General features: G+C 47.3%; 1 protein-coding gene across 1 annotated transcript; it reads right to left on the bottom strand.

The window, feature by feature from the left end:
• Positions 1–14426: 14426 nt before the first annotated feature.
• Positions 14427–22318, bottom strand: TLR4 (toll like receptor 4). Its single transcript, XM_075111951.1, has 3 exons — positions 22106–22318; positions 21136–21302; positions 14427–19883 (listed from the first exon to the last, which is right to left on the bottom strand). Exons 1-3 carry the CDS (start codon positions 22226–22228, stop codon positions 17627–17629), a joined length of 2547 nt encoding a protein of 848 aa, XP_074968052.1. The 5' UTR covers positions 22229–22318; the 3' UTR covers positions 14427–17626.
• Positions 22319–23344: the final 1026 nt, after the last annotated feature.

Here is a 23344-nt window from a genome sequence, read left to right as displayed (position 1 = left end):
TGCCATGATGCACGGAGGAAAGGGGAGGGTGTCGAGGTCTGCACATTGTGTTGGAGGAGCTCCGTGAAACAGCGCCACAAGAGAAACACAACAAGATAGTTTGAATGCTTCCAGATAAATGGTTCCCAGAGTGAGGCATCTGCTTCTGGCTCTCCCTGCTGAGTTCTTTAAAATGCTGGCGACACAGTATTCAGATTTGAAGTCACTGGGAGTTTTACAACCAAGATGAGTAGAGTCTGGCATTTCACCCTTTCTGAGAAACTATTTGCAATAGCCAGCCATTGCAGTGGTGAGGAGCCCACGAGGGAGGAAGGAAACCACAAAGCACACTTACTCAGTAGTGCAGGAAGTCAGTTAATGGTATGGCTGGTTTTGCCCGTTAAAAAGCAGATTCACTTTCAGCGAGCTGCCTCCAGAAATCCAGCACTGGCAGTGCCACCAAAACCCGTTTTGGGTGGAAGAAGCAGTACAACTATGCTTGTCTTCTAAAAGGAAATATGCAGGAAAGGCATCTCAGGAAGGGTACAAGGTACATTTATTGACAGAAAAGAGACACTGATAAGCTTATTATTACCATTATGGCAAGGATTCTACTGAAAATTAGGCTAGTCCTAGTGGCGGATGCTCTTCACATTACAGAAGACGTTCCCAAATTCCAAGGACCTATCTGCATGCAACTCCAAAACAACCGGGTCCGGTAAGGTGACCATGGCCGCTTGAGACATCAGTGGCGGAGACAGGGTGGTTCTGTCCCACTCCAGCCATGCGCTAATTGCATCCGCTTTGTTTTTCTTGCTATGGAGTGCAAGCCTTGATAACGGAGCTGCAGCAAAACACTGCTGATTTTGAGCCCTCGGGGAGCCGCAGCCCCTTTCATGGATAAAGACAACTGCGCAGAAGCAAGGCAGCTCTGGTGTTAGTGACGCTCCCGCACTGCAGTGCTCGGGTGCCTTTTCTGCAGATATTTACAGTTGCACTCCTAGGGAGTCTAATAGTCCCATCTGGAAACATCAGAGCTTAGAGGGGGCTAGAAGTGGTTGTGGCAATTCCAAGCAGCAGGAGATGGATGTATGGGGCTTCATAAAAGCCATTGCAAGGATATGACACAGACAGTCCTCATCTCCTCTTGCATCAGAAACAGGGCGAGGACGCGGCATGGCTCCTGAGAGAGCACACAAGCATGGAGTGCCTGCACTGTGCTTGGGGGGCAGAGAGTTAGTGTCTACCTCCCCTGCGCAGGTGTGTACGTGTACGCGAGTGCGCGCAGAACACCCCGGGCAGAGCAGCTGCATCTCATCTTCGTGTGTCCCTCCAAGACTCCTAGCCTGGAAATGGCCTGGAGGTCTTCTTAGCAGGCATGTCCAGCTTTAGGGAGCGGGCTCGGAAATCTCTAGTGAAGGAGTACACCGGAGGCATTGCAGGGCTTGCCCGCCTGCTGCTGGTGCCAGGGGAAGGTGAAGGGTGGGTGCCCAGCTGCTGCTCTGGGCTCCATGAGGGCTTCGGACTGTGCTGCCAACCTTTGGGAGGGTCACAGGAGTGGGAGGGCAATACCCTGACAACTTCAATAATCTCCTTTCTAAGGCCACATTGCTCCCAGCCATTGCTTAGACTCAGGGTGACCCTTGCTACATTGATCAAGTATTTCACATCCCTGTCAAGCAAAAACTTCTCTGTCAGCAGCCTCCCCCATGATCTCCAGGAGTATTTGCATAAACATGCAGCTTTACATCCTTATTATGCACAAATGGATACTTCTAGGTGCATTTAGGGGATAGTCTTGACTGTTTAACTCCACCAGCCCACTTCCACCTGAGACCCACAGCCCCATCCTTTGCTCATACCATCACAACGCAATGGTCACTAGAAACCACATGTGTATAGCACAGCACAAAAATAGCTTCCTTCCACGTAACCAGCCAGATCTGACCTTGTCTGTGACATTCAAGACCAGGTCAAACCCCTGGTCATCCTCTGAGGAGTCAGGATGACTCTCATGCACCATTTGCAAGGTTTTGCTGGCACAGGTGGAAAAAGGGAAAGCAAATTTGTTGCAGAACGACAGATATCTCAAGATGCAGGTTTTATCATCTCTGTCAGAAAGTGTCTAGTCCTCACTGTTGTGCAGAGAACCATCAAAGTCGTGGCTGTGGTAGCTTTGTCAGGGCTCTCCTGCACAAAAAACCACAGGCCACTTGTAAAGCGGGACTGTTCCCCAGGGCTGGTCACGGTCACTCGCAGCTCCCAGTTCTGCAGAACAGGCTTAGGCTTCCAATGCTTCAGGAGTACCGCAAGACAGGTTTGAGCTGAAAAATTCTACCCCCCTCTCATGGCTTTATTTTGTTTTGCAATCAGTCCAATCCGGAGGCAAATTATGATTAATAAAAGGAAAGGAGATGAAGGTGGCCTTTGCTTTTAGGCAAAGTATGTGATAGGGAGCACCCCGGTGTGCCTGCTTATGAAAAAGAAGCTGTGCTTCCCAGAGAGAAAATTGCAAGTGTTCATTTAGGATAAGACAGCCACGCAAGGCACTGCCTAAATAGGCAAGTGGTCGCTACTCTGTCGTGCTCCCCCAGAAAGCCTGCTTTTTCTGGGGCCCTTGCCATGTGCTCTCAGACAGCAGAGGCGCGCCGGCCACCGGCACAGGTCAGGTTGGAGGGCCAGGGCTCTGCCTTCCATCCCTTCTGCGGTGCTTCAGTTTCCCCATCCTGTTGCTACCAGCCAAGGATATTGTGAAGGTGAATGCAATATCAGCTGAGAAGGGTTCTCAAGTCATTGGAGGGAAGGACTGAGGACAAATATAATGTTAAAAACAAAATAAAGCACAGAAATAGTATTCTTATGAGCAAAGCAAAAGAGGACATGCTATTCTGGGCAGGAATAGGGAGCTGGGCAGGAGCCGGCACAGTGTGTCTGTGTTTGGGATGCAGCACCAGGGGTGGGAACCCAGCAGCATCCTTCCCTGGCAAGAGCAGGTAGATCGGAGCTCCTGCAGGTGGAAAGTCACAGCGGTGTGGGGCTAACAGCCGAGGGAAACAGCCTGGTGTTGTGGTCCACGTGGATAGAAGTGCTAGACTCCTACAGCTCATCTGCACTGCAAAGGGCTGTCAGGATAGCAGTGTTGATAACCTCGTGGAGCAGGGACACAAAACCTTGCAAAAAAGAGCATCTTTTGGTGAAATGCATGACGCATCACCTCCCCTGCATGTCTGGCACTGGTGCGAGCAATAAAAGAGTCTTTCTCTCCTGCCAGCTGCCAGTGCTAGTTTGTGCCTTCCCCAGCCCCATAGCCCGGAACCCCCAGCCCGTTCCAGAGCTGCCAGGATGCCCGTTCCTTGCCCCCCTTGCAGAGCACCTACCTGTCAGCCCCAGAGCATCCTCAGCGGGAGGAGCTGGACGCACCCAAGACCCAGCTCAACTTCTGATCTCGGACAGTGAACTTGAGACACTTGGAACTCTTACTTCTCTTTCTGTCACCCAAAGCACTCAGCTGGAAAGGGATGCAAATTTTGTGACGGCAAAGAACAGGGTGTGGAGACCCAGCCCTTGCTAGCAAAGCTAAATCGCTATTATCAGGAGGTGGTTTGCTCCCTTCCACCACCAGTTTTGTTCACCAAGCTGTGCCAGAAGCAGACAGGGGCAATCTTACGGGGAAACCCACAGCCCCACACCGCCGTCAGTCGGTCTGAAATGCACTCAGGACTTGTGGTTTTTGCTATGTTTCTTCATGCAAAATAAAATGAACAAAAAAGTGTCAGCAAATTGGAGGGGTTCCAGGAAAAGGAGATAAAGATGATTAAGGGTTTAGAAGGATTGACCTATGAGGAAAGATTAAAGGAACTAATTATGTACAGCTCAGATAAAGGATGAGTAAAGAGGTGATTTAATAATGGCCTGCAAATACTCAGGAAGGTGTCAACAGTACGGAAGGGGGAGGAATTATTTAGAGTCCTTCACTGGGGAACAACACAAGTGATGGAATGAAAGGGGAAGGTGACATGGGACGTTGGCATAATGTGGACAAAACCAGAGATTTCTTTAGGGATCAGCAAGTGAGTTAGGAGCACAAATGCTCTGGAAGCACTCTGGCCTTCCACCCTTAAGTCATCTGAGAACGCATTTTCAAAGGTGTTTAGGTGCTTAAAGGTGCAGGGAAGTGCTTTAATAGCATTCTCAGATGCGTCTAAGCAGGTTAGGCAACAGATTTCAATATTTCAGTGGGAGTTAGGCACTTAAAGAGTTTCATCAGTTCCGTCAGTTGCTTACTTATCTTTGCACAAAACAGTCTGAAGGTCTGGCTCTAGGACTCATCAGAAATCGCCCAGTAGGAGAAGATTAGAACTGAATCCCAAGCTGCTGGAGCAGTGTAAATGTGGACTGGCTGATGTGCTGGAGTACGTTTTGTAGGAAACCATCTTGCCTTGTCAGGGCATTGTGCATTGATCTGCACAGTCGATTTGAAAGTCAATGAGATTTAGACTCCCAGGCCCATTAAAATAAAAATTTTAAAATGCCTTTGGCATTTAAGCACCTTGGTCAGTTAGGTAGGTCTTTGCTGCAGAGCAGCTGGGGGTTATCAGTGCCCAAGGTGAACAGAGTCAGAGCGAAAAAGCCTACCCAAAGCTGCATGTTCTCCGTTGTGCTTCGCTTCAGTGTGACTCCAGGTCCCCAGGGAAACACGTCCCATATTTCTCTGTGCTGTAATTAAGTGACCCATTGTTTTCCCGGGGACAGGGGACATCTTTCTCCAGTAAGTGACAGGAATAATGAACTGGATGGAGGAGGGGTGGGAAGACATTAAGGGAGAAGCAGCATTGACAATGTAAATTGAAAGTCAAGAGGTTGCCGGGATGAAAGCCCCGCCAGAGTTTCCAGCTATAGTTTCCTATGAAATTATAGGTAGGAAATGGCAAGTGTGGACTTAGAAGAGGATTACTGACCTGAAAGCTGTCTCCCCAGTGCCCCATGCAGACATTGTGCAAAGCTTCAACACCAATCCGCTCTCCAAGGAGCTCAGCCAACAGCGCCTACTTGGTGGGGCTCTCCAGTGTCATGCACGGAGATTCACCCTTGTGCCCGAGGCTGTCCACTTGGCTCATTGCACCTACCTAAGCTCTCTTGGACAGCGAGGTCTCAGAGGAGGTTACCACATCCCCACCAAACACCCTCCAGCTTGTTGGTGGGACCTCGAACCCTGCACTGTAGATGGTCACAGTGAACTCACATCTCTGCCCCAAGCCCAGAAGCATGAACAGTTGTGAAGGGCACTTGCTTTCTCACTGCTCCTAAATACACACGCAAATACTTTAAAACAGAAAAAAAAGAAAAAAGCAGCCAGAATTGCCAAAGGTAAGCTTACCCAATATCCAGCCATTTGTCTGTCACAGTTATCGCAGCTGCAAGTTTAGATTCTGTACCAGAATTCTGAACACAGTAATAATAGAAGGCAAGGTGAGAGGACAGAGGTTGTAACTCGTTCTTGTTATCGCCCTGAAGGGTTTTTCAGGGCAAATATTCTAGAGACAGTTTTCATTAAACCACAAACTTGTCAATTTAGCCTAAAATATATATATATTTTTTCAAGTAATTGCTTAAAAATGGGGAGATATTTGAAAGACTGGTTTAACCCTTTCTCAGCATTTGAGACCACTTGAAACATTATGAAAAAGGGAAGTTAGATACAAAGATAAATGCATAAATGGCCAAAGTTGCTATAGAAATGTAAGAGGATGGAAATTGAAAGTCAATAGAGGACTTACTGTTCAATTTTTAAAATAGTCTTTCTATACAGAAATGGAACATTTTTCAAATCTCTGTTGGCCTGTATTATACAAAATGGGAACTGGTTTTGTGGCTGGGTACATCTATTTAATGCTGCATGCTCAATCTGCAAACTGTATGGTCGATGGTACATACTAAGTGGGACCTTTTTCTCAGGTTAATGCTAATCTCCATCACAGCTACAGAGCTCTGGTGATAAATGTCAGCCATGAAAAGCACGGGTATGTGGGTCAAACTTTGCGGGATATAATGACAAATAATTTGTAGGGATTTCAGGTAAGGTTTGTTTAATTTTTGAACACAATTTCCCAAGGAAACAAGGCTTATCTGATTGGGCTAGCTGGCCTATAGGCACCACATAATAGCTTTCTAAACCTGCTGGCCTGCAATCAGGTTTGATGGAAGACGAGAGGTCTCAGAGGAATTAAGTTCTAACAGGCTTTATAAGGGAGAATATACACAAATTAGCACTTCTTCCCATTGCCCTTCCACTTTCCATCCCACTCCCAGGATGTGATATGAGCTTAGCCACTCTATCAGACACCAGAGAACCCACAGGGGAGACGCCCGTAGGAAACCAGGCTTCCTATGTTCCACCGCTTGCAAAATGACTTGTTTTATTAAGATAAATGTAATACACTTCCCTGGTTCCATTCAGAGAGGGAGAGGGAATTATGTTTGAACAGCGTAAAACTCCGTCCATGAGCAGCATATCAAGTGGAAAGCGCGGCTTTGCTTCACACCAGCCACACTTGCGCTCCCTCCCCACTGCCAGGCGCTGCTGGGGCTTGTTGGTTGATTTCTTCACCTACAAAATGTCTGGTGCCATTTTGGCATTGGCAGCCCAAAATTCACAGCTCACGGTGTCCCACCTCGCAAGGGCACGACTCTTTTAGCCCCTTGGTCTCCCCCCCGCCGTTTGCAGTGGCTTTCCCCACCGCTTCCTCTGCGGTGCCCAGAAGCTGCAGGCAACCGACACAACGCACAGCCCTGAACGGGAAAGGGGAGTATCCCTGGGACATGCTCCTGACCGTGTTTCTCATGGAGCGGACGCCCGTGACCCTCTCATGTGGCTGGACGTGTATTTGAAGCACACGAGCCTCAGACAGCAGTTTTCCGACAGGTGGAGGCATCTTACTGGCTTAGGTACAGCAAACCTAAAAAAAGATTAACAGACAAGGAAGATGCCGAAATTCAGCTTTCCAGTGTGAAGAACTGGCACAGGCTTCAGACTTGGCAAAATAATTCTGCCACTTCCTTTTTTCTGAGCCATGTTCCCCAAGTCTAGCTCCATCCACTTCTGCAAGGGGTTTGAAAGAAATCCATGGCACCGGCAGGATTCTCACCAGCCCCATCTCCCAGCCCGTTAGAAAAACACCTTTAAAAATAGTTACATGCTGCTGGGTGGGATTTTCTTCTGCAGGTGCTGTGCAATATAGAGTGAGATGAGATTCTAATCATAGCTCCTTCGCAGAGGGAAGGGTTCAGGGTTGAGCTGTGCGGCAGCAGCCTCATTTTCACAGCAATATCGTTATATTCTCTGGGTGTCAGGGGGACACATATTGCTGTCATTTCCCCGCGCTGTGTTTGGATATCAGATGCAAAGAGCAGGAATGAAGCACACAGCTATCACCACTCCATCGCACTAAGCCAGAGGAGAGCAGCCCGCCTGGTGGCCCTGTGCATCTGCTCTGAGCTGAGCTCCGATGGCGACCAAAGAGCTCTCGGCCAGTTCGTCCCATCGGGGAGAGGGTCCCTGGCCTGGAGGGTGCTGTCCCCTCCAGCTAGAGGGGTGGGGAGAGAGGGCTCCCCAGCCGAACAGGGGCTGGGCAGAGAAATAGGAGCTCAAGGCTGCGTTTCCCCGACACACACGTCCCACCATGTGATTTACGCTCACCCGTGCGGCTCTGTGCTCACCACTGAGGACTGTCCTGTCCCCAGCAGCCCAATGATGGCTCATTAAAAAATCCCCACACCATAAGACAAATGGTTTTCCCAAAAATTAGTCAAAACCCCCAAATTCCTCTTACAGCAAGTTGCCACCCCCCTGCTCAAGGTGTATGACCTGCTTGGTGTGTGAGTGCTCATTTTCTCTAGCTGGCTATCTCACCAGGGTGCCAGCGGACGCTCCTGCTGAATGGGTTGTGCACCTTCTGCCAGGCCGCTTCACAAAAGAGCTGTCCCCAGGCGGAGAAGGTCCCTGCCAGAGCCTCAGCATCTGGACCTCTTCAATGGAGCAGACTGGAAGCCTCAAGACACGGGGGATTTCTGACAAGGTCTCCCAACCTAGTCCAGCAAACATGACTACCATCTGCTGAAGTTCACATGACTGAAATGCATGTGGGAATTGCATCACCACCACACAGCACAGGCAATAGCACCTTCTCCTTCTGTTTTCCTCTTTATTTGGCACCATCTCTACTGAGCTATGCCCACTGCCTTCTGCCAGCTCATACGATTAGGGCTGCAGTAGCTCCGCGATAGTGCTGTCTTCCCCATTCCTCCATTGCTGCGTTTTCAGAAGCTTGCGTCTAGCCACCTACAACGTCCTGGAGGGTCACAAGGCATCACCAGCTTACTTATGGTTAAAGAATGTTTTCTAAATGGAGGTCTGAGCCAAAACACCGCTCCAAGGACTCTCACTGCCATGAACAAATCCTGGGAAAGCTTGAGAAGGGACGCACTTGGGCCCGGCGTTCAACTCCTTTGGTTGTTTTGCCTGTTGTTCCTTCCTCCCCAATGTATAGTTCTTTCCTGAGCTCCAGATTTTATGAGGATGTTTCATTTTCAGCCTTTTGCTGCAATATTAAAGCAACTAGTCTCTACTTTTGCTTTAAGGACATGGAAATCCTCAAATGCACACTTCCACATAGAGATGCTTCATCAGATGCACGACAGGGCTCGCAAACCCTGTCTCAGAGCTGTTCAGTAGTTACCAGCAGCAAAGCTATTAAGCCCCCTTTGCACCCCCATATGTATTCACTCCATGCATTTAATCCTGACAGATCTAGTAAATTCTTCCTGAAAAGAAAAGAAACCCTTTTTCCCCTCCCCCTGAGCTACTGCTTCTTGTTAAATGTCATTAAAAGCAGAACCCACAATAACATCAGTCCTTGCTGAAGGTTGAAAACACCTTGACTGTAATCTCGGTGTGGCACTGGATAAGAAAAAAAAAAATAAGCAAAAATCCCAGATACTTCCTTCCACTTCTCTGTCAGCTCCACTTTGCATCAAAACCTCTTTTGTATGTCACACAGTTATTAAAGTTGTGGATTGCAGCTCGGAGTGTGTGTGTGTGAACATGTGTGTGTGCCTGTGCCTGTGTCTCAGAAACTGGGTCACCCGGAGAGCGCTCCGTGAAAACTCTGCCCTGACAAATCCAGGCTGGCGAGACTCAAAGATACCCCTTATAATGTTTTTCTGCCTCCCATCATGCTTTGAAAGGAGCAAATAATACTACTTTCTGCTGTATTTTTGTATCTTTTATTCAGCAGCTTCCCGAGGTAAATAACCTCTGGCAGGCAAATCTAAGGGGATGCTCCTATCTCACTTGCTGTCTGCTCACACCGAAATCATGATATACTTTGCTTTCATGAGGCTGTCTATAAAACATTCCCTTTTTTCCAAGAGAAGCAGCTATCAGGGAGGGCAAGCAACTCCCCAGATTTGGCTGAGGCTCCAGTCCCAGCATCTTGGCATCTTTCTCTCCGCCTCGCAGCCCCAGGGATGCTGGGAGGGCACCTTCCCAGAGCACGGCACATCCCCGGCACACCGGGGACGTCCGCGGGCATCTCCCCGGACAGGGCAGAGGGCTGCTTTCCAGCCACGGCACTTTTTAGCAAGCAGGTGTCCTTTTATTTCTGTCAGTGTTCTGAATAACACTGCCCGGGCAGTTTCTGTCTGAGGCTGAGGTGTGAATTCTGTCACCCCCCTGCCCTCATCAGGGCAGTGAGAGGTGGGAAAAAACCAGCAGAGCGTAGAGTGGGGCTGGCCCAGCTCAGCACCTGGCAAGACATGGGCTGCGAGAGGTGGCAAGCGGCAGGGAACTGAAACTTGCTGACTCTGTGCAGGTCAGAAAGACATGGGTCACAGTCTCAGGAGGAGCGGAAGTAGGGAATACTGTGGGTTTTCTTATTAACAGCTTATTTTAACACTTACGGTGTCAGTGAAGGGATGGCAGAAAGAAAATCCTTGGCAGGGATGGCTTTACCACTAAGGCAGAACTGCAAAGAGGGTCCTGGGGGCCAAATACCGCTTTTTCTTGTGCTATTGTCAGTGCACTTATTTCCCTTAAAGAAAGCAAAACTTAAGTGACCACGAGCAGGACCAGTGATGGGCCAGGGGTTGGAAGGACCTGACTTCAGACACACATTTGCTGGCATGGGGAGATCTGTAGAGAAGAATTTCAAGACCCCAAGATGGGGGAAACGGAGTTGTGGAACAGAAAGTGCAGTTTTCACGGGCTCTGATCTGGACTCCACCTACCTTTTAGTGTTTCACTGCAATCAGTCACAGCAGCAGGTAGTGAGCCCCATTTTACCAACAGAGAAAACGAGGCAGGGCAAAGACAACAGGCAGCGATTGTCATCTAAGAGGGCTCGGCAGCATCCAAAGCCAGGCAAGGCTGGAAGCGTGCCCTTCCCAGCAGACTACGCTACTTGGAAAAGAAAACAGATGGATCACACCCCAGGAGCAGGGGAGGGGGCACAGGCTCCCACCAGATCCATTGCTGAGACAGAGCCCGTGAGAAAGGAAAGGAGAGTGACTTTCAGGAATCGCCTTGCGAATCCCGCTGCGTGGCAGCCGAAGCACTGCAGAGCATCCCAGCGCTGCCACGTCGGGCAAGTTTGGGTTTGTTTTGGGTCACTGAGAGAAATGCCCACCCTGGAGCCTCTGGTGGATGCACTAAACTGGACCACCGGGCTGTAGGGAGCGGGGACACGTGTAACAGTGTCCTCAAACCTGCTCCACGTCCTCTGGCTAATGTATTCAGGAGTGAGTTTAGGGGATCTCTGGAGAATGAATTGTCAGAGCGTCGGAAGCGAGCGATGGCAGGGGAATTACTGCTAATCCTTCCTGCAGACCAAAACACTCCAAAGGATTTAAAGGCTGTTTAAAAAATGTAAAAAAAATAAAAAGGACATCCCTCCCTTCTTTCTTACATTTTGGGTTGGTCACTGGCTGCTGGCTGGGAGTTGAAAGGGAGTGAAAAACTTTGAGAGGGCAAGGATGAGAGAAGGGAAGAAGAAAAGATTAAAAATGGAGATTAGATCTGGAGAAAAGCCTATCTTACTCTCTCTGGGAATGTAGGCTGCAATTAAATCTCTTTTGCCTAACAATACTCTTTTGTTATTTGCACAGTACTCAAGATGTGGCGATAAGGGAGGAAGGAGCTGCGGGCAGGGGAGGCTGCAGTTGTTCTCTTATCACTGCACTGCCGACAGTGTTTGAAATCCTTGGGCTGGGGGGATATGGGCCCGAGCCCCAGAGGTGGGGGTGATCCTTTCTTCAGCTGAGAATCTGCCCCACCACCAGTAATGAATGCTTTTTGAGCAGCTCTGGTGAGAGGACTTTGGAAGCGTGGGGCTCGTACGCCTCCCTGCTACACATCTGATTTGTAGACATGATCAAGACTTTCATCGCCCTTTCAACCTTCTCCTTAATGCCCCTCTTCACTCACCACCTCAGCTGCGGCTCAGCAAAGGATGCTGTTGAAGAAGGGGTGCAGTAAGGTGCTGCAGGGTGCCGAAAGCCTTTTGGGAAGCGGAGCCCACACTTTGCCCATCAGTTCATAGGACTGAGACCCTGTGTGAGAGAGGGGTTTAGACAGGCCAGGAGGAAGGGGGTATGTGCTGTTGATAGGAGGGCTTAGATAAATGGGTTAGATATGCAAGCAGATGCGTGTTGCCTTAGGACTGTCTCTCCTTCTATAACTTGTGTCCTGTAATTAAGAATGACTATAAGCAGAGTGAAGAATAACAAATTGTGACCTGGAATATTTTTCGTATGTGCTGGTTCACTCCCTCTGTATATTGGGTAGTCGGGCAGGCACAAAGGCAGATCCCGGCTGGGCTGCTTTTGCCCCGCAGAGACGCTGAGGTGCTTTCATTCCACTCACCTGCCCCAAGGGCTACCAGGCTCCACCGTGTCACCTGCAGACCAAGGCTGGTACCCGCGCAATGCTCATTTCCGTCCCTCCCGTGCAGACCCAGGTCTTAAACCAACACCAGCTCTGGCATGTGGGCTGCCAGGGTACTGCAAGGGCAGCAGACTTATTTATACCATTGCTAAAGCTGAAGTGGCCCAAAGATGTCGTTTGGGCAGCTGGTAAATACAGACGTGCTTTCAGGTGCGGGTGTTTCATTTGTTAAAAGGGGAGGCTGTAGGGGGAAGCAATGCAAGGGAATGTTAAGGGAAGTGCCGTCATGCTTTGCTGACAGGGCACCCAGTGACAGTAATAGCTAAAATCACACTTTTTGCAGAGTGAGGTCATAGAGAGCATTGCAGAAGGGGTTTAAGGCTCCCCTAATGAACGCATGAAGGCACGTACATAACAGGCATAACAGACTTCAAGGCCAACGTTTCATCTGTATTTAAATACATTTAAATCGTGACTCAGTCCCTCTCCTCCACATGGGTGGGAACAGGACTAATGCAGGAGTGAACGCTTGCCCAGCCTGAGCTAGCCTCTGGGAACTGCCCAGACATGGAGAGGAACATGCAATGCACCATTGCCATCTTGGATGCCTCAGGATTATGCTTCGAGAGGGTGAACTGGGCTCTCCCAGCAAGGAAGCACCAAGGAACCACAAGGAAGAACCTCACAGGTCCCCAGTCTGGGCTCTCCCCTGCAGGACTTGCTGAACAAAGCAGAATTACCTCCCTTTTCTCAGGAGTGATGGAAAACACACCACTGCTGCCTTAGTTGCTCTCTGAAGAGGCACTGGCTTGCAAAAACCTGATTTAAAAGCAACTTCTCAGAGGTCCTGATTTCAAGACATGTCTTTATGAAAAAGGTAGCACTTACAGATGCATCACAAAACTTCTGCCCTCTAGGCGCTTCAGGCTGTTAGTGCTGGAAACCCTGGGACCAAGCCACTTCCAGCAGCTGAGAGTCACCCGGCTGCTAAATTGTGGCCACTTTCTCTGAGATCCTGTACCAATCGCTTTCCTATTCTTTTTGTCCCTCTTTCTTGATTTTCAAGGCTTTTAACAGAGCCGTTCTCAATTTTGCAATGTTTCTATCTCTGTGCTCGCAGCAGTGCAGGGAGGTCCAGGCTGGCGGATTACTGGCTTTGTCCTCTACATGACCTTGAAGCTGAGGAAGGTTAGCACTATGGCAGATGGGCTCTTCTTCTCCAAATCATGCTTTGCTGTCATTTGTCCCAGTTCTCAGCCTGAGCTGCGATGGCAAAGAACAACTTGTTAAGAAACTGCTTCTTTCCTATCATGTTCAGCTGGTCTCAGTCTCAGGCAGTTCGTGTTGATCGACGGCACCTACTCAAGATATTTTGCAAAAGACACTTAGTGAAATTAATTCTGGGGATTCTTCAGTGTTTTTTACTGCCCAAACTACATGTGTGATACTGCCAGGTGAAGGTTTAACTTTCAGAGGATCTGGGTAAGAGCTGTCATGGAAGAGGAATTTCCATTTTGTCAAAAGTTCTGCTTTTCACCATGGTACAAAAATGAGAAATCATTAATTTTCCCATAGAATTAAATTTGTGGGTTTTAATTTGGGTATGTGGAAACATTTTTACGTTTTGGTTTTTTTTGGGCGGCTAGTCAGGTTATGTAAGTAGAAAGAAATTTCAAAATGAAAAGGTACTCTGAGAAACAACAGCAAAAGCCTAAAAGGACATTTTAAAAAATTATGTTCTGGAGTAATTTGACTTTTAGTTGAAAACCCTTTTCCCAAAGCCTCCAAAAGGTTGCAAAAATCAGTGTTTCATGCAAAGTGTCTGTTCAAAGATTACAACCCCATGCAATACTAAACCAGAAACCCTGCTATGACAATTTCTGTTCCATAGATTCGCTATGCTACCTCATTAAATTACACAAACCACCTACAAAATAGCATTTCTCAAAGAACAAACACTCTTCCAGAAAAGTTTCAACCGGTTCCTGTCAAGTATCAGTTGGTCCAGAGGAACCAGCTGATTTTTCTTGTTTTCTTGATTTTATAGCTGACACTGGAAGTCTGTGCTAACACTTGGGGAGGCCAAGGGAGTATTCACGCAGTGCTGCTCCTGCAGCCAGCCAGATCCAGGCGGGCAGCAATGCAAATGGCTCTAGTTTTCAGCTTTTATATAATGCAATCATGCTAATGAGGGTTTGCTCTGTTCAGAGCCCTCACTGCAAGCCACGTCTTGGTGGTGATGCCAGCACATCAAGATGGCCCGCCTCCGAGACATCACCTTCTGCGATGCAAGACCAGAGCTTCATCTGCACTGGCGTTTTGCATGGGTCAAATTAAGCACATAGTGAAATCAGGGCACATCCCCAATACAAATGAAATGAAATAGCTTGGATGCAACAACCCTTTGGAGCTTTGTCGCCATCTGTTTTTATGACCTGGGTAAAATGAATGCTTTAATAACTGGACCGTGTTCAGCTATTTACATGAGAGATGAGTGCAGACCTGCATGAACGTTTGGTTGGCTGCTCATTTATTCACCCAAAAAAATAAATATCAAAGCTACCTGCTGCACAGTGAACATTTTCAAACAACAATGCATGCCAACATGTTTGGAGACATGAGAACATTTGGTTTTACTTTAGAAATTCGCTTCCTATAAAAAAGGCAAAGAAGTGTGTCTGCTTCCATTTGCACCACAATGTTTTCCCCATTTATAGTATTGGGGAAAGTTATTTTGAGTTTCCAAAAACAAGTCTACTTTTTCTCTGCTGGGTAAATGGTGAAAATACAATTGTTCACACAGCCTCTTCCCTCCTAGACTCAGACACCACAAAGTACGGAGGACAGGCAGCGCCAGGGCAGGTTAATGCCCCCTCAGGGAGGGCTGGGAGCCGCTCATCCAGCAGGCGTTTACAGCACGTGGCTGTGCCTGGCACCCAGGTCCCATCACGGGGTGTTCATGTCACCAGCCAGCCCTTCCTGAGCCTCCTTGTGCCACGCAGCAAAAAAAAAGTAATCCCGGTTCTGTTGCTGAAGGTCTCAGCGATAAAAGAAATCAGCTCGTGTCTTCAAAGCTCCAACTACTGCTGAGGCCAAGCCAAATCTCTAAATGCATGGAGGGAAGCAGGAGGGATAGTGACTGCGGGGCTGCAGAGGATGAACCTTTTCCAAACTCCCTTGTTTCCTGAATGCTCCAGCCTCCAGTCTCTGTCTCACTGAACCGTCTCGCTCCCCTCACCCCTTCCAGAAGCTATGATGGGGTTGGCACTTTCTCTCAGGAAGTAAAAAAGCCTGGGGCAAGTCACGTATCCAGCTCTGCTATAGAGGTTCGGAAGAGGAAGAAAAGAACAAGTGACTAGTTTCTTTTTAAATTGCGCAGGTGGCAGCTCTCCTCCTAAAGTTGCTTTGATATTCAACAAACACTCGCTTTTTAAACAATACTGTCCTAAACCCTTATTAAAATGCCCAAACTACTTGCAGGCTTTCTGAAACTCATTATTATAATTACAATCAAGAATCATAGGACGCTCTGCTTTGTGCCAGAAATACATATACAAATTGTTTGTGAGGAGCCACAGAGAGAAAGAGCGAGGGAGAAATGCCTCTTCAGTGCTGCTCAGTTCAGGAGCAGGAACTCCCACCCCTATTATTTTTTCCTCTTTTGTTTTTCAGTTTAACTTGTAGCTGCTGAAAACTGAGCTAATATTTGCTTTGTTCTCCATGCCCTCCTTTGGCATCAAGCCAGGGAATCTCAAGCTGTGCCCTGGTTTACTGCACCCCTTCCCCAGCCCCAGCCGCCTCTGCTCCGGGTGAGGAGGCAGGTCTGCTGGCAAGGTGCAGCGCTTTGGGCCCATCAATCACAGCAGAGGTGAGGAGCACCGCACTTTGGAAATTGCTGCAACAATACTTAGCAGATGCAAAACAAACTCGCTGGGCAAGTGAACATCGAGCTTGGTTTTATTAAAGCTTCATCTCATGGGTCACAAAAAACCTTAGAGAGGCCTGTGGGGGTTTTTGGTAGTGTTATCCCAATGTACTACTGACACAGCACAGAGGGAGGGAACCGTGATTCAGCTTTAGCCAGCACAAGCCCTGGAACTAGCTCTCGGGCTTTTGCAAATAGGGTCTGATGTCGATCTCACTTATCACTGGCTTCCACGGAGATGTCACTGACTGGTGCTTAGAAAAGTGAGATGGATCAGGCCCTTCCTTCTGAATAAATATCAGATCTGATTCACCACTCAATTGCTTCTGTTTTATCTCTGTAGAACGTCATTGATTATAGAAGGATTTGCAAGTTTAAAACTAGACTAATTCAGTGATTAATCCCAACCAAAGCCTTCCGTAAATAGAGAGCGGTGTTCAATATTCAACACATCAATGGAGTGCTCTGTAATATGATTCAATGGCATTTAGACTTTCCTTCCCTTTTTTTCAGGGCAGTGCTGGGATACATTTAGTTTGGCTAACCCAGACTTTTCTCCTCTATCTATTCTCACTGCAAAATGTCAGGCACATTCTCAGTAAAACAAAGGCAAAACTCTCCCATCCAGTGACTGTCCCGTCCAAAGTATCAGCCGAACCATTGGAAAGGCTGAGCACGCATATTGAGATGCCCACCAGGACCACAGGCTGCCACAGCGTGATGGGAGGGAGGAGGAGGGACTTTCAGCCTCATTGCTAGGTCCACACATATCTAAAGCCCATTTCAAACCATGGGCTGAAGGCTCCTGCAGTGCCTTCCAACAGTGAATTAAGGCTGGTCCACAGAGTGGAAAAGCTTATTCAAGAACTGGCTGGCTATAAACATCAAAACAGTTTGCTCAGGCTCAATCTTCCTCATATAGGACAGTCCCACACAGTATATCTAGAAACACTGGATAAGGAGAAGCAGTTGGAGCAGAAATATCCTGATTAAAAAAGGTATCAAGCATTTCTGCAGCTTCTTCTGCTCCCACTGATCTGTGGTTATCAAAAGACTTGAAACCACTCTCAAATGCTATATAATCTGGATATAAATAAGGGTTCCAGGTAATGGAAATACTTGGGGTGTTCAATATTTAGTCTCGGTTCAAAGAAAACTGAAATAAACATGTTGGGGAAATTTCCATCAGCAACCTCCCCCCCCAACGATGACATAACTGCTCAGCTTCACTGAGTAGCTGCCAGGTGGTCTGCGGTTGTAGGGCACCCCATTTCCCTCTGTAGGGTTTTTCCCCTGTGTCATGGTGCCTAAGGAGGCAGACTGAAGACTTTCAGGATCCAAATCTTGTTTCTGGGTCCCACCATTTTTAGAGCCAAGAATCCTGTGCCTTTTCTCTCCCCTGGAGATCCTGGGGACTACTCAAAGCAACAGACCCTGAAGTTCCACTTGGTAAATGGCCTCAGGACCCAAATCCAGTTTCAGAGGCAGACAAATGATGGTAAGAGCAGTCCGTCTATTCACCAAGCCATGGACCTGTGTGGATTGCTGGACCAGCTTTGGTCGACAGCTATAGACAAACATGGAGCTCAGATATGCAGCTCTTCTAGCTGTTGTCACTCCTTCGCTTGCAAGTTCCCTTGAGAAAGGGTGACCACCCAGGCAGGTATTTCTGTAGTGCTTTTACATCCCGCAACTCTGAACAGCCACAGAAGAACCACCTTCTGAGCACCAGCCACCAGCCAAGGCCAGGATGGGAGACAGGACAGAAGTGATCTCTTTTTCTCTCACATGAGCTTTATCTGCTCATGATTCCATCTTTTGCCTTCTAGCAGGACATCTGTCAGCTGCCGCCAGAAGATGTGCCTGCTTATTTCATTGTTTTTCCACTCCAGATAGGTGTTCCTCCTCAGGTATCGGGACAGCCCCAGCCTCTGCCTCAGCAAGGCCTTATTCACTTCTTCTAGTACAATCATGATGATTCCAGCCTTTCCTTCAACAAGCTGCCAGGACTGGGCAATGTCAAACTCAAAGCTACACCACTTGCTCTCCAGAAAGTCAGTAGAGATGACTGCGATGACATTTCTGCTACTCAGAAAACCTTCTTCAATGATATTGGTGACAATGGGTACTCCCGGTAGGAAATCCCTGTAATAAAGACAAAGCTGCAAGGGAGGTTTTCCTCCTTCTAAGGGTTCCACCAGCTCTTTTATCACCCATTCTTGGTCTTTGCTGGAGTGGATAACAAACGCATCGTAGGTGTCACCCCTTTCTGCAGAGTGTTTACACCCAGTGAGCAGCACCAATGAGTAGTATATCTGGAAGTAGTACTTGTAAATCATGAAGAGGATCACTGCTGCAGCGAGCAACGTGATCACTGAGAATGCCACTGTGCTTGCTTTGAGTTGGCAGGAGGACAAATCAAAACCTGACAGGCTCATGTTCTTCATGTATGCAGGCGTGTGGCATATCATCAACTCCTTGTTCTGCAGTAGCTCCTGCTTTTTCTTGATCCATTTCAGAAAGTTCAGGTATACACAAGAGCAGTCAAACACGTTTTGAGAGATGTCTAACAGGACCAGACTATCAGGCAGGATTTCCAGGGCCGAGTCCAACAGAACACTCAGCCGGTTGTTGCTGAAATCCAGGACTGTGAGGGCTTGGAGAGGCTTGTAGATTAGAGGATCAAAGCTCAGTAGCTTATTGTTGCTGATGTTTAACTCTTTTAGTTCAGAGAGGGCGTCAAATGTACCTTTATCCACCTGTACTAATTTGCAACTTGAAATATCCAAGCTGTGGAGGTGACTTAGGTTTTTGAAGTTGTTGGCCAACTTATTGTTCTCAAAGGAGTTGCCTGCCATCTTGAGCACTTGCAAAGAGTTCAAGCCACAAAATGTACACTGGGATTTAACAAAAACACTGGCATGGGAAATATCAAGATAAATGAGTTTCTGAAGGGATAGAAAGACAGGGTAGGAGCCAGGACCATATAACTTTGTGTGCTGCAGGTCCAAATATAGCAAATTCTTTATATTAGTGAAATCCCCATTCATTCTTACATCAGAATTGAAGCTTAGGTTCAAGTGTTTCAAATTTTGACACTTGTGAAACTGAAAGGAACAGCAGCCAGAGATGGAGAGGCGATTCTCACTCAAATCTATGATCTCCAGGTTACTTAGACTCTCAAATTTCTCCTGGAAACTATTGAGGTGTTTGCTCTTGGTAATACGAAGCACTCTCAGCTCCTTGAAAAGAGAGAGCTTCATGGCAGGCACTTCCTTAAACTTGCATTTCTTGCATTCCAGCTGTTTCACTTGGGAGAACATAGGAACCTGTGACAACTCTTCAATTTCTAGGTCCACCAACCGAATACTGGAGACATTGTGTGTGCAGTTAAAAAGAGTGTCTGTCTTTTTCTCAAATTTCCTGTAACTAATTAAGACAAATTCTTGCATTTGTACCTGACACAGTCCACTTAAGACGCCAGTCTCAGAGCCTAGCTTTCTCTTACTGTCGCTGAATTCTCCAACTATTAGTCTGCTGACCTTTAAACCAGTCAGGCCTTGAAGAGAATGCCTCACATGTGAGTTCTCAAAAGAGGACCTTAGAACCAGCTCACCAAGGTGAATGTTTGCAAAGGACCCTGGCTCTATGTGTTTTATATCATTCAAGGAAAGCACTAGGGTGAGGTTGAGCCTGTTTGCTTCCTTCAGGGCATCAAGGTCTCCTTTGGAGATATATGTGATCTTATTGGAGCGAAAGCTCAGGTACCTCAGAGAAGTCAGGTTGGTGAAATACTTGGGAAGCTTCACTGAAGCAATGTTGTTGTGGCCCAAATTCAGCTCCTGCAGGGTATGCAAGTGTCCAATGGGTAGGTCAGTCAGAGAGGCTATGCTGGTTTCCACCAATACTAGTTTTTTCAGAGATGTTAAGCCATGGAAGGCTGCTGTCCCCAGGTACTGGAGGGAATTGGCAGTTAAAATTAAGGTGGAAAGTTTATGAAGATCCTTAAAAGAGTTATCTTCTATTGTATGGAGGTGGCACCTGTTGGGCATAAAAAAAAAAGAATAAATGTGCATGAAACACTGTCCCTTTCATTACATGCTCACTAACACTACTGCACTAAGCACTGGTGCAACATTCTCAAGCTCAGCTTCACACTGGGGGTTGGTTTGGCTTTACCGTGCTGGGCAGAGCCAGCACTCCTGAATGTGCAAAGAGAACCCTCCCACAGCAGGAGGCCTTCTCTCACCTCCTCCTCCCTCTCTAAATCTGAAGTTCATCTGCAAAGCAAGAGACCTTGAGCCACAGTGAAAGTCAAAAATTCATGCAGGCAGCAGGAAAGAAGCATTTTAGCTTTCTGTTTAGGCCAAAGTAACATCATAATGACCACCAGCGATGGCAGAGCCAACCAGATAGAGCACTCCCTTACGCCTTGCACCCTCACAGCCTTCAGGCTGTCACTTCAGCCACATCTGGGAAGTCCCACTGGCACCGGCATGATGCAGCAGCAGCAAAGCTCACAACTCTGTCAGCGGTTTTGCTGATGATATCTGAGAGGCAACAGACCCCAGGCCGTGATGACTCTAAAGCAGCAAAGGGAAAGGGAAGAAAAGGGTGGCCACCTAAAGGTGGTTTCACATGGGAAGATCCAAAATTTGAGAACCAAATCCATTCCACAATGAATTCAAGCAAAATTAGTTTTATAATGCAGCCAGTGCCTTACAGCAAACCTGCTCTGCCACTCAGCCGCTTTGGAGCTGTAACTGTGATGGGACTGAGTGACATTTTTCAGTGAAACAATTTACCCAGAGAAACTGTTGTCTCAAGTCAATGGAAATTATACATCAATTCAAATTTGCTAATAAGCCTCCCCCATGTCCTCCCCCAGATATGTGAGAAGGGAAAAGAGAATATGTTGATATTTTAAAACAGCCTTTTAGAAAATGAATGTACCTTCATTTTATTTTTTTTAAACTGTGATTAGAAAAACAGCTCACCCAAGATGTTCCACTTCAGAGTTTTTGTAACAGTGAGAAGTCTGACATTTTTCATGTTCAGAGAGAAGTAAAACATTTTTTCACTCCTTCTCACATCCCAACCTACAAGATCAGACTGACAGACCCAGCTCTGAGTAGAGGGTGTTCACTCAGTAACTGGACTAAAAGCTGCACATCACTTGCCCATGGGGATGTGCGCAGAGACAAAAACAAGGATACAGACCCCAAAATAAGCAACCGTAGTGGCCCAGCTGGTGAAGCAAGATTAACAGTGCCCACATAAAAGAGGTCCTTACCTTGTAAGATCCAGAAGCTGCAGTTCAGGGACTGCTGAAAAATAATTTGATCCCAGTGATTTCAAATTGCTGAAACTGAGATCCAAGTTCTGGGTGATATTTGGGACTTCGACAGGAACTCCAGGGACATTCAGTTCTGTGCATCTGAAAGTTTTGTTAGGGATGACCTGTAACAGTGGCAGATCCAATCACGGTCAACATCTGCTCTTCCTGAAGCGTCAGAAAATTACACTGTCAGGAAAGCAGGAGCAGAATGACTAAGCTTGTGGTTAATTTCTAAACAAGCTGCCCTGAGTTTTAGGAAATAACCTCATATATCCTAAGTATCTTTCCCACTTCTAATAGAACCAGCCCTACTCCCCAGGAAGAGCTACATTTCTTGCTGACTGAAGCAGGTGCAAAACTACAGGACAGCGTTCTTTGAGGCTGAACTGGCAGCAACCCTTGGGAGAACCAGCAAAACAGCATATGCATTGCGAGTCCAGGATTAGCTCTCAGCTTTGCTACATTGCAGATTAGCGGGCAGTTCTAACCACAGTCGGTAAGTAATAATTGTCGGGAAAAGTGTGCAAAAGACGGTTGACTAGTGCCAGGCACTTGGGGTACTTGTGAAATCACTCTACAGTACAAATCAGGTGAAAATACTGTATTTTGCAGAAAATATAGACAGGGCTTGGATTTCTTCCTGAAGGGAAACCTAATCTATTAGATAAACTGTACTGCAGTAACCTCAGAGGTACAGAAAGCCAGAAGAAGAAATGGTTCATGCTGCTGGTTCTGGTTCTCAGAGGTTTCTGAGACCAGCATTTATTTCAAATACTTCAATTGCCTTGGTAACAGCCTTGGAAAAAAGATGGGCTTTCATAAGACAGCTAACACATAACAGACCTGACGCACAAATCTCCCAAGCAGAGGGAAAATTTGCACCAGAGAAACAGAAGGATTTCATGCTCGTTTAGAGATCACATACCTCCAGACAGGAATTGAGGAGGCAGCCTGCCAGCTCTGGTGGGACAAGCGCCAGCTGCAGCAGCACCACGAGTGTCCACAGCTGAGGAGCTCCTCTCGTGGGCATTTTCAGGAGGCCAGGCATGCAGGAGAAAGCGACATGGGTATCAGTCAAAGACCTGGAGCGAGAAACCTCCTGAAATGCTGAGCATTGTGTTTCACCACTCCTGCTGCTCACTGCACGTCACAGAGTCGTGAAGAGCAAGGAGGGAAGTGAAACTGGTAGCTGCAAGTTTTTTAGACATGCTCTGAGTGAATTGCTCTTCTTGCATTTTTTTTTAGTTATATAAAAAACAATTAAAAAGGAAGTTTGACTAGAAATTAAAGAGGACCATGGACTGTATCAGTGTACCTCTTTACTTGATTGCCTCAGATTAGCTCAGGTGAAACTGGCAAAGGAAACTTGTGAAATTTGGAGTCCAATTTCTGGAAGGCCATGCTTCACATCCCAGAATTCGAATGCACTGCATAAAGTGAAGGACTTCTGCCTTTGCACCTCTGCCATGCTCCAGCTACACCACACTGGCAAGTAGTGGAGAAGTGCTCAGCTGTGGCAGATGTTGTCTTGAGTCAGGTGACAACAGGTTTCTCTATGGCCAAGCTCTTACTAACATGCATCTATGTCTTAGCCATCTGGCTGGACCACAGTGTTGCAATTATCGCAGGAACAAGCTGCACACAGCCAGGCACGGGGAGTAAATACTGGAGATTCACAGAGCAGTCAGAGACCAGGACCTCACAGCCTTCCCTGGGGTGGGTGGGTTGCTGCGGGCAGCAAGCCCGGAGAGGCACAAACACCCCAGCTGGGCTTGGAGCTATCTGCCCTGGTCATGCCTGAATCTGTGTTAGATGCCTTGCGACAAAAGCGAGTACATCTCAATACCATCCTTAATTTACAGTGCAGACACGGCTATTGTTTCTGGAAGAGGCTTTGTAAAACCTCACAGTTGGCAATATTAATTTAAATCAGCTGTGAGCCTTCTAATAAAGCTTCCTGCCTTCATTTACTCTGATAAATGGTAGTGCATTCATGTACCTACTCCTGTCTTTCTGTAGATAACTACGAAGTGTTACTGGGGATCTAGCCATAGGGTTGCTGGGAATTATTAACACCACGTATTCAGGGAAGGTGCAAAAATGCGAGACAAGAATGGGCTACTAGTTTAGAATTAGATGGAATAGGGAATGACTACTCATGAAA

The sequence above is a fragment of the Phalacrocorax aristotelis genome, chromosome 17 (assembly GCF_949628215.1).
Source record: "Phalacrocorax aristotelis chromosome 17, bGulAri2.1, whole genome shotgun sequence".
Lineage (NCBI taxonomy): Eukaryota > Metazoa > Chordata > Aves > Suliformes > Phalacrocoracidae > Phalacrocorax > Phalacrocorax aristotelis.
This window is presented reverse-complemented; position numbering and strand designations above follow the sequence as displayed.

Excerpts from the sequence above, each read along its gene's own strand:
- TLR4 (XM_075111951.1), bottom strand. The coding sequence starts at position 22,228 with ATGCCTGGCCTCCTGAAAATGCCCACGAGAGGAGCTCCTCAGCTGTGG. Across the intron at positions 21,303-22,105 it reads TCCTCAATTCCTGTCTGGAG|GTCATCCCTAACAAAACTTT; the intron begins GTATGTGATCTC and ends CCACTGTTACAG. Across the intron at positions 19,884-21,135 it reads CAGCTTCTGGATCTTACAAG|GTGCCACCTCCATACAATAG; the intron begins GTAAGGACCTCT and ends TATGCCCAACAG.